At 37.1% G+C, this 14,511-nt stretch overlaps 1 protein-coding gene across 2 annotated transcripts in view; it reads right to left on the reverse strand.

Annotated features, from left to right (window-relative positions):
- Positions 1-14,511, reverse strand: part of atrnl1a (attractin-like 1a) — a 406,244-nt gene that overhangs the window by 282,172 nt on the left and 109,561 nt on the right. The window contains exons 14-16 of one of the 2 annotated variants that reach the window (XM_084735769.1): positions 13,681-13,797; positions 9,450-9,582; positions 3,559-3,746 (exon numbers count right to left, since the gene is read on the reverse strand). In XM_084735769.1, coding sequence (XP_084591895.1) covers positions 3,559-3,746; positions 9,450-9,582; positions 13,681-13,797 — 438 coding nt within the window. The remainder of the gene's footprint in view (positions 1-3,558; positions 3,747-9,449; positions 9,583-13,680; positions 13,798-14,511) is intronic. The other variant, XM_084735770.1, reaches the window with a different exon arrangement.

Raw genomic sequence — 14,511 nt, forward strand, 5'->3', positions numbered from 1 at the left:
ACCAATTTTCAAGCCAAACATATTAGAGGTTACTTCAAACTATCCTTCAAATAACAAAGAATTGAAAACAATGGGAGAAAATGTAATGACTTTAAAAAAAAAAAAAATGCTCTTTTTTTGTTTTTGATCCTATTTAACCACACAAAAAAGGGAAAATAATGAGCCCTGATAGTATATAGACAGTACACACAGGGACAGGGACAGTATACTAGAAATGTGAGCAGAAAACCGAATTAAAATGAACAGCTGAGTTGGAGCTCAGTCCACAAAGTGATGCAACAAAGAAGTAGTGCTTCTTTTGCCTTGAGGAGAAGTTGGGAGAACAAAAAACACAATGTTGCCTTTTACATGAAAGGAGATCCTAAATCAAACCTCCTGCAAATAATTGCTATAAAAGCAGAAACTAATTATAACAGCTGAGTGAAGTGTAGCTCTGTCAACATCTGAATTATTTGCTGACAAAACAAGCGTGATTTGTTGATGATTATGAGCGGTTTTGTTTGACGGAATTAAAAAAATATTTTCCCACAGCTGTGATTTCTTTCATAAAACATGCAAAAGGCTTAATTTAGGATCAAGGATCACAAAGAGCTTGTGAAACATAAAACAAACTGCTGCTGCATTTACAGGAAGTGTGTATTCTTGCATGCCTGTATAGTAGGGATGTAACAATACCAATAACTCAGGAGTCCATGATACCATATTTAGCACAAAATTAAAAAACAAATCAATATTTTGCGTCTACAAACATTATTGCATAATAAAACTCACCTGCACAGCATTTTTTTTGTCTAAAATTTATTTTTCCTTTTAACTACAGAGGTTAAAGATTCATCTTTAATCGATTAAGAATTCAACCAATTAAAAATTTAATAAACCCCGTCAGAATGATTGAAGACCCTCTGCTCCACATTATCCTTCACTTAATATAGTAGATAGAAGAAAAATGGCACTAATGGTGCCTCATTTGACATTGTTTTGTCTGGCAAGGATGCTTAAACTTTAACTTAAAAATGAGGGGAAAAAAGGCGACAGAAATTAAAATTTAAAAAAAAGTTAAATAAATGCACACTTCTGCTTTACTTCTTCAATAAAATAAATTACAGGTAGTGGCCATGTCTTTGGCAATAAGTCATTAAATTATGTACAAACTGCGAGACTAAACAACAATATAACAGTCAGTAGTAGGCCTTTTAGAAAATTAAAAAATAGAATTTAATAATAATGTATTGTATGTACTGTAATGTATGTACTGTTGCAGTTCAGTATGGTTTTGAGATTTTTTTTATTGTGATATTCGATATATTGTTACAGCCTTATTGTATACTACCCAGAGTGCTGGCTGGTATCTGGTAATTGTGTAGAAAGTAATTTGCTGCTTATATTATCTAAAAATAAAATGTAACAACAACAGGACAGATTTAGCATCATCACCTAAATGCATCAAAGGTAGATTAAGAAACAATTTTTCTACAGAAACAGGCACTTTTCTACAAGAAAAAGAACTGCAATTTCATTCAATTAACTACATTCAAATATTTGCTAATATTTCATCTAATGCTGCCCATTTATCAAAGTCTGTCTGTGTGTGTGGTCTCACACTCTTATCCACCATAAACATGAGTCGACGTTCCAACGTGAAACACATCCACATCCTGTCACTCATCTGGGATGATGAAAAGTGATGATGAAGCTGTTTTCTGTGCTTCATGGTGGGCTAAGAATGATTATCTTCTTTATTTTTTGTGCCTCGACTCCCTGGTAGAGTTTAAAAAATAATAATAAGAAGAAAAAAACCCAAATATCCTGGAGAGAGAAACTGCATTCTTCTGTACCTGCTGATATCAAAACTCCTATCAATGTTCTGACTTATCAAAAACAGAATTAAAGAAGAATTAAAAAAGGGAGTTACTGTTTAAAATTTGAATAAAATTTACTACAATACTAATGGAACATAGTCTATTGCCTGACCAGTTTAAAATGTATTTAAATTCAAAAATCAACTCTTTTCTTAAGCTTGTTTTGTTGGACATTACCTTCAGGCAACATTGTACAGGGATGAATGTGTCAAACAGTGTAAGCATGTTTTAGCAAAACTTTCAATCATCAATTTATCAGACCAAATTATCAGAACCCTCCTGCAGCTCAGACTCCTTCTGGGTGTGTGTCTCTCCTGACAGACAGAATGTTAACACCATTTGTTGTGTTGCTGTTATCTTTGGCTCACTGATGATGAGTTAAAATAAAATTAAATTCTTATCAGTGCATTTTACACCCTATCTTATATTGGTTAAACAAAAAAATAATCCTAAACATACAATACTACAAATGTCATGGTGGGAATCCACAATGGTACAGTGTTACTTCAAGGCAACATTTACATTTTAAAAGTTTTAAATTCCCTAATTATCAAATAAAGTAATCAATCAAGTTAGTTATCTTATGTCTGTGAATATTCTCAGTCATCCAGGTCATGGTATTCATATCAAGGTTTGTAGTAGACAACTGGACTTGATAGAGTTCTTGAGAACTCTATCAAGTCCAGTTGTCTACTACAAACCTTGATACACAGTTAGTTATCTTACTTCTCCATTTAAAAAAAAATGTTGAAGTCAAACAATAACACAAACAAATTAACAGATAAAGACCAACAACTCATGTTTTCTGCTCAGTAAAATTACTGTATTTGCTTAAGGAGTCATTGCTTTGGAGGGAGATCTATCTGGGTTATATAACAGTGGTTTCCTGTGGAAAAGGCCATCACATGGCAAGGTAAAGTGGTGGAAAATATTCTGAATATAGAATACACTTGTTTTTAGGCAGACCTTTCTTTAAGTAGCTAGAAAACCTTTTGCTGCTGACCATGTCCACAGCAGCACATTGCTCTCCAAACTGAGGGCATCATGACCATCTAACATAGGCAATACACAGACTAAGAATACGTCCCTCATACAACCCCACTTCAAACAATCTGTACTCTCACTTTTATTTCATATAGTGTGTGTACTGTTTCCTTGTACAGGTACAGAGGAGTGACAGTAACACAGACAAGGAATTTCAAACTAAAAAGACTGAAGGAGAGTGAAGGATAGTCAATCAATTTAAGACAGACTGCTGAAGCCTCTTTATCTACAAATGACCTTCAGAGCAAATGTTTGCATATGAGGACGGTGGATTCCACCTCATATTGGAGTTGATCTAGGATCATTTTATTGCCAGCCGATAACTCTTTCAATTATGGGCAGTATTTTATCAAGATCTCCTTGAAAATATGAGCTGAGTAGAAAGGGTTTCTAATGTTTACAAACCCAACTTCTCAGGTTAAATAATTAAAGGAGTAAGGCATTGTTAACGTGCACTGATTTGAAAAGCTCAACTCAGCCACGTAAACTTAAAGTGGATGATCTTACCAAACATGTTTGAAGTTTGGCTTTTGCATCATAAATCTTACAGTGCCATTTTAAGAAGCAAGAGTGGGAAATAATGAATAGCTTTCAACAACCCTGTTAGTCCTGTCAGATTTCTGTTATTTATTAATTTCTTTTTCACACCACCCACCTTGTCTTGCAGCTGGTATTTTTGTAGTTCTTCCAGAACAAAATTGACCTGTTTGTCTGTGAGCAAAGAGGCGATATTTCCTCCCAGGTTTTTGCAGTAGTGCTGGGCATTATCATAGCTCTCTCTGCTGGAGTTGATCCTCAGGCAGGCCTCCCCGACATGGTGCCAGCCCTCCCCACACAGCTGGCCTGCACACAAAGACACGAATACTGTGTTTATACCTTTATTACATCAGTCTTAACATCAATTCTAAGTCATCAGATAGCATGAAAACTAGACTACAGTGATAGTCTGTTAGCAAGCTTTTGATTTTTTAGTGCTCACTGAACACCAAAAAAAAACATGATAGTTGAATACAGTGTTAGCATATTGATATTAGCATAGTGATATGCTGTATGTAGCCTCTTTGTAAAAAGAGGCATCTTATCACATATCAATATGCTAATACTGGCATTAAACAGTACAGCTAACATTGCTAATATTATGTTAACATGCCCATAGTTTTATTAAATTGCATGTTAAATTGCATTTTAATGTATCTTTTGTACTTTGTGATAATGTTTGGCATATGCTGCATGTTGGCTAATGTTTCAGTTTAGCTTGTTTAGTATGCTGACATGCTAATATTTGGCTTACAATGTATTTTACAATGCATTTTAACACGCTAATGCACAGCTTTAACTAGTTCTGTTAAGTTTGTTAATATGCTAATTTTTGCCTTCATTTGCATTTTAACATGCTAGAGTATAGCATTAGCATGCAATGTTTACCAGAACAGCAAACGTTTAACTGTACTGGCTACACAAAGTTTAGTATGTTAGTGTGTCACCATGTTACAATTAACATGAAAATTACCATACCAATTTATTATGGTAACAGGTCTAATGATTATAATTTAGCTTTGTAATGTTCACAAGAACATGCCAGCATGCACACAGCAAAACATTACCTTTTAGCTTGTGTAACATTTACTATCAAGTTTCAATTTGAGGCAGCTCAGTAACATGAACAGTAGTAGACAGACAGAACAGACACAAAGTGTTAAACAGTGTTTACTTGGCTGAAGTAACCGTCATGACTCAATACATAGGCAGGCAGGAAAAAAATAATCCAAAAATACACGCAGGGAAGATGTTAGTTGTGAGAAATAAGCAGAGCTCAGTCAGGCTGAGAGCTGCTGCTTGGTGAGGACTGAGAGTCAGAGTAATGAGGTAACGTGGAGCAGGTGTGCAGGAAGGCCAAGGCGGGAAGGTCAAGACAAGACAAGAGTAGAATGACATGGGATTTAAAGCTAAAGTGATGGCCTGGGAAATAAACTGTGCTGCCAGAATCAACAGACGATTGAACAGCTTTAAGAGAAACACTTGCAGTCAATGTGGCTAATAAGTAATATATCTTATTGGACTGATTTTAAAGGCTGATCTAATTGTTGATTTATGCTGATATTTTAGATCAGAGCACCACATTCTTTCTTTGTAGCCTACTGACCTGACTCATCAGTGACACAAAGAATTCCCAGAAGAAATGTGTTACACATGGGATGAAGAACAGTGAATATCTGTGGTGATTAAAGAGTCTGTTCACCAAGAGCTGTGTAAGACTGGCAGACAATAAAAATGCATATACGCACTCATTGTTCTTATCAGGGTCACTTGATAGCGTCTTGTGTGAGACTATAATAGTAAAGAGGCCGTTCAATTAGCCAGGATGAAAGGGAAGCAAAAGTCTTTCCACCTCCACTGAGCACCGCTGTTTATTTTGGACTCCAGGACTGATTACATTCACAGGCCCATAATGGCTTCCATCACCAACCTTTTCATGCTACAGAAAAGAAAAAACCTGCTTTCTTTATTTTTTTTTCCTCAAGCAAAAGCAATGGGCAATAATTGAGCAAAACGAGAGGAGAAGAAAAATGAATGGGGAAAAAAAAAGAAAAAAGGAGGAGTACAAAAATAAACAGATAGATTAGGTTACGGTCTTTGTGTAAAAGCAGAGATAAACATGTCAGGTCATTTAGAATAATTAGTCATAACATGGTGTCTGAAGAAAAGGCCACAGCTGCCATGGTGGTGAAGCTACTTTCCATTACCCCAGTTCATCTCAGACACACTGTAACAGTACATATATCTTTATAGAAAATCACAGAAAATACTTAGTGCCATGTCACACTAATGGACTCACACACAAACAAAGGCATGCTCATTTCATCAGTGTGGCCAGTGACCCTGTGAAAGGCCCCGTCTAAAATGGCACTGTTCACACATACGAAGACTGGAGAACAGACGGTTTGAACTGACAATGACTCATCTCAACAGTGAGACATGGAAAAGTTGAACAAGTTTCAACTTTATGCAAATGTTATCTGATGCAACCAATAGTACTTTTTTTTTGTTTTGATTCACTCGGTAAATCTGAGTTGTTTTTTTTTTGTTTGTTTTTTTACCAGCTTCACAAAAAACAGAGGAAAAAGTGATCATAGCTACCACTGCCTTTTCAGTTCTTGACAAAAACAAGATATAGGGAAAATACACTGCCAGACTAGGAGCTACTCTATTTTTGCATGTTAAAAACTATTTTGTTGTGTGTTCATATAATGGGAAAGTTAGAAAATAACAGTCAAATTATGAGCAGATTATGTCAATGTCAAACTGAAATATCAAAGATGTCAAATATTAAGGTATGTCAATGCAATTTTTGGATAATAAACCAACATGGAAGCTATAATATGCAACATTTCTGCTGTTGGGCATAAATCTTGCATGTCAAAAATCCCTGTATTTTAATGGGACACCCCAAAAGTAAAATTACATATCTTCCCCTGGCCTGTAGTGATATTTTTCCATCAACATTTCTTTGGTGAGTTGCAGAGTTTTGGAGATATCAGCCATAGAGATTTCTGCCTTCTTTCCCATATAATGGGACTAAGTGGCATTCAGCTTGTATTGCTCAAAGCGCTGAGAAAATACATTTGAAAAATTCAAAACCAGTGTCTCTTTCCAAAAATCATGACCCAGTTACTCAAGACAATCCACAGACCTTGAAATGAGCAGTTTCATGTAGGAACCTCTTTATTCCTGCCATTAAATCTACCATAATGACTGCAGAATCTACTGGAACTATTGTCGCTGTACTAGAAAGGTTTATTAATGATTACTGCATTCCACTTATATTAGAGGAGGTTCTGCTGTTGTGCATTTTGGTTCCCACCCGTGCTTTTCCTGCTGTGAGAAGTCAAAATGTCTGCTGTGCAACTGGTCCATTTGGTCAGAAGGTAAAACTTTTTTTGACATCTGGGTTACATACATTATAACCATTGTTTTTAACACAGGAAACAACTTAATTTCAGCGTGAAGCACATCTTAAGTACATGTTACAGTCATTCGAAGGACATAAAAACAGATGCAATTTACCAAAACCATTTTTTCTAGGTCTGTAATCCAGTATCTGAATCTATAATATCTTATCTCAAAGAACAACAGAACCAACTAGAGTTCAAAACAAACTGAAGGGGGAGGATATGCACCAGGCTACTGGGCCTTGATGTGGACAGAAGAAAGGGAGTAAACACAATAGCAGCCTCTGCTTAAAGCTATTGCAAATTCCCAAACCATAGCAGAGCAAGCTAACTAGCAGGCCTTTAGCACAACACAACACAGCATGGTACAGGATCATTTGTGGATTCAAATAGCAGGGGTATTTCCTTTGCCTTGAGTCATACTAGCGCCAAAGTCAAACTGAGAGCAGCTCTAGCTGAAGGCTGCACAATGGAGCGGAGCATGGAGGACTTTGTGGACTCAAGTTTATTAGTCAGCCAAGGATCCATATTCAGAACTTCCAGTAAAAACTTATAATTGGCCTACTTGCCTTTGCAGCTGCATGGAGAGCGTATATCTGAAGTATGTGTTCATGAATGTATGCTAATCCCCGCCGTGTACATTCCTGTGTGGTTGTATGGGAGCGCTCATTTGTGAAGACCACTAATATTATGCAGCCAGTTAGTGCGGGAACATGGAAACACTCTGAAGCTGTGTTGTACTGTATGATTAACTGAACACAGCACTGCTTCAACAGCTTTGATAAATAAATATATTCACCACAGAGATGATGATCGTCGGAGAGAAGCCAGACTCTTAATAATGTATCGAGGAAGCTAAACTCCTCGGGGTGTAAGCAGGAATATCCTCACTACATTTGATAACTCCATCGAAAGCATAAAAACCTTCTTGTTCATCTGATCAAAATCCCAAACAAGAAGGGCCTCCAGAGTACCAGTGAACTCCTGCTCCTTAGGCCACCTCCTCCAGTCTCTGATCTCACTGCACGATCAGCAAGCACTCCAGAAAGCCCACTGCATGCCCACAGAAGTGGTTTGCTGAAAGTCACATTAAATCTGGCAAATGTTGAATTTTCTAACCTAATATTAATTCGCAATGCAACTGTTGTGCCTAGAAAGCATCAAAATTATTTAAAGGAGGAATCGTGTCGTGCCGTGCTAGATGTGTCAAGAAGGGAAATGAGACTTTTGCAAGATTTTTCATGGTTTCAGTTAAAATATTCACTCTCACGAGATCTTGGAGGTCTGGGGTTCCCTTGTAGCCTTGTTGCCGTGTCTGTGTTGCCTGCTGACAGTGACAGCACAGATAACTGGATTGATGATGTTAAACAGTGGCCTTCAGTAACTGATGAAGGTACCTTTTTGGATGGCAATATTAATGTTCATCAAATTTTACATAGTAATTAGACATTGATTAGAAATGGATAATGAAGAAGAGAAAAAACATAGGACCTCTGCCACATTTCAGAGAGAATGTATGTAATATATATTTTAAAAATTTAATGTGAATTCACATTTGATCAGGTATTCAAGATTTTCAGGAGCAAAGTTCCTTTCCGTTAATGTTTTTGATCCACTATGTCAAATCACGGTTCTCGGTATACTCAGTGAATCTCCATAGGTTTGCGTGTATGGTCTCAGACATGAAGTAAAAGTTTGTACATTTTGCATCTAGTTTGTTTCCAAAGTTAAACTTTGACATCACTGTTGAAGCAGCTGAACTGCACAGGTTCCTTGACACTGTTGTCAAAAGTAGCGTTACATAAAAAGTAAATGTAAAAGTAGGGAATTATAAATTTCTTATGACAGCTCACATTTATTCACACTCATTCTGTAGGGAGACGCCACTGCAGCAGTGGCAGCTTGTTAACTTCTGGTGCTCCGCCAGATTCATCTATTCTGGGCCTGACTTGCCTGTTTCATGTTAATTACCACTGATGAAGTTTTTCCTTGCTGGAGGTTGTTGAAAGAAGAAACAAGACTGAGGGCAGACATGAATGTTAGACACCACGGTTTGTAAAATATCAGGAATAGGCTATGTAGCCGTTACATTTTCTCTACTTAAACAGTTGATTATTGTCTTTGAACTGTGAACATTTCTCTGTATTTCTATAACTATTTCTGAACACACATACAGGATTTTTCAGGACTACGCCACATCTGTGTCTGATGGCAAGATAAAGCAGTGAAAATATTCTCAACATAACGTACACAGCTTCCTACACTGCTACTCCTGCTGCTTCTCCAAACTATAGATAATAAACCAACTATGGATAAGTAACTCATACTTCCCCTCTTCAAAAAAATCTGAACTATCCCTTTAAGAAATAAAAAAGAAAAAGAGAATCCATTGTCTTCTGTAATGACTCACTAAATAAAATCGTTTATCATTCAAACGTCTGTTTGACCGGGTCATTACCAGGCTGATACTGTACAATCTGAGTCAGACAGAGAAATTGAAAACATATGTTTTGTGCAACTGCTGTGTGTATTTCTCATGGTGTGGGAGGCTGTGTGGTCGCTTGTTCTCTCTGCATGCATGAGTGTGTCTCCTCACCAGGCAGTGCTTGACACTCCTGCTGCTGCAGCTCCCACTGACAGTTGACGTTGAGGGAGCAGCTCCTGCAGTTGGCCAGTCGGAAACACTCCTGCTCCTCCCTGCGCTTGCACCTGGCCGAGTCTCTCACCGTCTACACACAGGGGAAACAAACATCGGCCCGGTTAAACTTCATCATCAGCGTCCTCTTTTACTGTAAATATAATAAACTTGGAGGAATCAATACAGTGTGCAACAGAAGCTGGAGATGATTAAAGTGTGATGGCTGAGGGAATCAACAGAACATGCAGAGTGAAAAGAGAAATCAATATGAGGGACGTGTTATACTCAGATGGACTTGTTATTGAAGTTGGATTTATTCTGTATGCTGTGTGCATCTCACCTACACAACTTCAGTTCTTTATCTAAGACCTCAGCAGAAACACGAGATTTATGCTGGTTCTTTTAAACAGAAGGTACCACTTAACCTGTCTTAAACCTCAGGGGAAATATGAAAAGACTTTCTGGTTCTTCATGACAGACTGTCAGAAGCTACTGACACTGACTCTTTTTTACTGGAAAGTTTCCTGATGAAATTAATTGGCAACGTATCAAAAATGTGCCGATCCTTGTTTTGTTTGAGCCACAGAAAGACAACTTTATGACCTTTATTTTTTTAAAAAAGACAAAGCTGACTGTCTAAGTGTCACAATCTTGACATCAAGTGTTTACTTTACCTTGTCTTGTTTTGTTTTTCATTATAATATGCTGCATATTTTGACATTTTATGACATATTACCTCATAAAAGAAGGCTTTTGTTTGGTCTTGAGTCTTTGAAAGCATGATATCAAAAAATAATTTTAATTATTTTTTTGCCTATGTGTCAAGGGATAAGTGCTGAGCTTTTCATGTAGAGTTGGAACCAGTTTATTCAAGGATTTCTCAGTGTTTTGATTATTGTATTTTTGAATATTTTTGAACATTTTACCTATGAACTACAGCACTTTTTTATTTTTAGCATTTTTGACAAACAACATTCTAATAAGTGGACAAGTATGTGTTCTGAGTGTTTCTTTTATCAGATAATATTGATGTTAATGTATACATGGTATAGTGCAGTCATTCCTAAAGACTGGGTCAGGACCCACAGCACTGCCACCTCTCAGCAAGAAGGTCCTGAGTTCAAATCCCCCAGCTTGCTGGGGCAGGGCCTTTCTGTGCAGAGTTTGCATGTTCTCCCTGTGTCTGCGTGGGTTCTCTCCAGGTTCTCTGGCTTCCTCTCACAGTCTGAAGACATGCATTCTAAGTTCATTGGTGATTCTGAATTGCCCATAGGTGTGAGTGTGAGTGTGAGTGGTTGTCTGTCTCTATGTGTCAGTCCTGTGATGAACTGGTGACTTGTCCAGGGTGAACCCCGCCTCTCACCCAATGTCAGCTGGGATAGACTCCAGCCCCCTGCAACCCTTCAGGAATAAGTGGTTACGGAAAATGGATGGATGGATGGACCTGGAATGCACCTTGTATAAAGCATTTAAAATGTGTATATTGTTTTACTGATAAGAGGATAATTCCGTCTAGATGCACAAAAGAAAAATAATAGCCTGTAAACTCAGCCTAAAAGGGTTTATTTTTAGTTTCTAAAGTTTTAACATGTATGTATGTTTTCAATAAAATATCAAGATAATATAAAATGATGCAGAAATGGCAGTTAAAATGGTCAGGGATGTTCATTTATGCATGATTGAATTTTCATGTAAATTTATTTTGAATTGGGTCACAATGGTTTGTCACTTAAAAAGTGGGTCCCATGGAAAAAAGTTTGGGAAACACTGGTATAGTGAATCGTTGACTGTTTTATGTCTTATTGATTGTATTCTTTACTTTACCCCTGAAAGCTAATGATTAGAGAAGACTGATTTTATTTGTGACTTAAAGGCAAAGTTCACTCCAAAATCAAAAATACATATTTTTCCCCTGGCCTGTAGTGCTGTTTATCCACCTCTTTTGGTGTGAGTACGTGCAGAGTTTTGAAAATATCAGTCTTAAACATGTCTGCCTTCCCTTCAATATACGATGACTAAATGGCACTGAGCTTGTGGTGTTCAAAACATCAAAAAAAAACTTTCAAAAAATTATGACCCTATTACTCAAGATAATTCACAGACCTTGTTGTGAGCAAAGTCACTGGGAAGAACTTTCTTACTATTAGAAAGAAAGAAAAATATGTATTTTTGATTTTGGGGTGATCTGTCCCTTTAATGATAGTTCAGTCTCTGGGGTCTGTGTTGTCCTGAACTATTGGGGCTCACTTGACACTTGTGGCGCAGCTGGATATGTGGTAGGACCAGAATACAGTATATGCATACTGTACATTATAAATATGTTGTACATGGGTGTGTCAGAAGTTGTGACAATCACAACCAATCACATTCACCACTTTGATCACATTGTACACACAGACCTCCGCATATCATGACACACTCACAGAGAGAATTTCATTATGAACACAACAGCTCAAATGATCTGTTTAGAGCAGATGATGACTATTTTTAAGTTGATCTTATTTTCCTCAACATGTTGAGGATCCAGCAGTCACCATGTTTTCATGCATAATAGTGCACAAGTTTATCTCTCATCAAAATGATGCAGTAACCATCTGTGGTGCAGAGCCATAAATAAAACTAAATTAGAATTCAATATGCAGTCTAGATTTTTGCATGGTGTATTTTTTTTTATTTCTGTTTTGATTAGATGTGAATATTTTACCTGCAAATATAATTGCTCACAATCTGGGAACTAAATAATTTATTTATTTACAATTATTTTCATATCACCATCACCATGATGCTGGTAAAGACCCAAAAATGAATATCTAATTCTTTTGTCTCTGGAAACATTGCTGTAAAGTTTATCCCAGACAGTAAGTCACATCATGACGGTCATCACAGGTACATGTGTGCCTGTATCATCACTGAAAATATTAAGCTCAAGGCATCAGTCAGACCAATTTTCAATATATCACTCTGAAATATCCTTGTGATTTATACTACAAATTTTATGGAACATGGGATTCCAAGAAGGTCTTCAGATTTACTGCATGCCATCCCCAAAATTATTATTTGATCATTTTTTAATAATATATATATAAAAAAACAAAATATAAGTCAGTCTCTTTGTAAAATAAAAAATAATAAAAAAAATAATAATAATTCACACAACACTGACAAAAGCTACCAATGAATCTTCATGCAATTATGTGAGCTAGCTAACCTACTAAATCACTGAGTGGCTCGTTACCATGGAGAACTAGTTACCTATGTATTCTATAGGCTATGTATAGCCTCGACCTCACAGACCACCAGCAAAAGTACAGAGGGTGAGGCTAACGCACCAGACATTAGCCATGCTGCTGTCTTAACAAGCTACGAATAAGTGTAAACAAGCAAAGACATAATATTCAATACAATGTAAGGAGGCCCTGCTCCATCCCTCACAGACCCGAGAAACTTTAAAGACGCCTGTAAGAGTAATTGATGCTACGTTTGATATGCATATGAGCACAAGTGGTTTCTGTGGTTACTTTGCAACAGTGTAGCGCGACTTCAACAAAATCAGTAATCAGTAGATGTGCAGTGCATGATTGTGGTTAGAGACATCTTATGGAACAGACACCTGCTGCCCTCAGATGGCTGTGAAGTAAAGGACAGGCCATAATGGAAATAAAAGTGTTTTTGTTTTCAGATCAGCTGGTTGAAAAACGTAGAATTAAAGTGGAAATATTAGCAAAACCTGTATAAAGGATTTTATGATTTTAGAGAAATCTGTGCAGGTGTGTTTTCACCAAAAAACTATTTAAACAAAAAGAGACACACTTGGTCTTGGTTCCCAGATTTCAGTGTGCTACTGGATCTGCGTCACTACACCCTTTACCACCCCTCTTCTGTCACTAGGGCAAATGGCAAGACACAAGATGCTGAACCAGGGTAGTGACTGATATAACCTGTGCATCCAAGGAAAATACCAGGTGTGATGCTGCATTCTGCACTGTGCGCCAACATCAAGGTCTAGCACCATTTTTAATCAAAGTTACGGAAAGGTTGAAGGGTAAAGGACTTGAATTGAATGTAAATTTGGTTTTAGATTGATCCCAATTTCCATATAACCTAAGGGACTGCTCTGACCTCTGATCTCAATCTGGTGCAACCCAACCTGCGGCCTAACAAGAAGAGTCAAGTGTCAAATAATACACACATGTCCCCTCCTTCTGGCTCCGTGCTTCCACAAGCTCAGCTGATGTTCAGACAACATGGATGGTGGGGGAGACAGAGACAGAGCGCCGCCATGCTGCTGGGCCAGCTCCAGAGTCAGCTACACACACACACACACACACACACACACACACACACACAGATTCATATGTAAACCCAGCCAAGAACACACAGACAGACAGAAGCAACATGCAGACACACACAAAGAAAGACACAGAGAGCAGGGTTGGGAGTAAAAATAGAGAAAGAGATAGAGAGAAAACAAAATGAGCAAAAGTATAAAACCCATCGAGACAAAGTTATTCATATAATACTATATTCTAATTCTAACTATAATTCTAAAAATACATATTTTTGAATTTGATTATTTTAACATGCCTGAAAGGGTTAAATATTTTAAATCTTTCTGATGAGATGTGTTTTATTTGTTTGCATTGAAGGACATCAGACAAAAAAGTATGTGTGAGATCATTTAAAAGGGAAATATTGACAGCACTAACGGACAAACAGCCTCTAATGTTTCACATCATCAGCCATTACTAGTGTTTTAAATGGCCCTCTGAAAACTTTTTAAAGTTCATTTCAAAACTTTAGAGTTTGAGTTGGGCGCAAAACTCTGCAGCATGATGTCTGGAAATTTTGAGTCGTCTCAGCAATTTTTTACAGTGTAAAGTGATATTTACATTTGCCATCTGTAAAAATATGCAGCCTATACATCAATTCTTTTTTAAAAAATTTTAATATTTTGTCAACTAAAATGTGTGTCATACCCTATGTCTATGGCTTGGTGCCTTTTCCTCTAAACTGTCATGGT

The sequence above is a fragment of the Lutjanus erythropterus genome, chromosome 14 (assembly GCF_056507025.1).
Source record: "Lutjanus erythropterus isolate fLutEry1 chromosome 14, fLutEry1.hap2, whole genome shotgun sequence".
NCBI lineage: Eukaryota > Metazoa > Chordata > Actinopteri > Lutjaniformes > Lutjanidae > Lutjanus > Lutjanus erythropterus.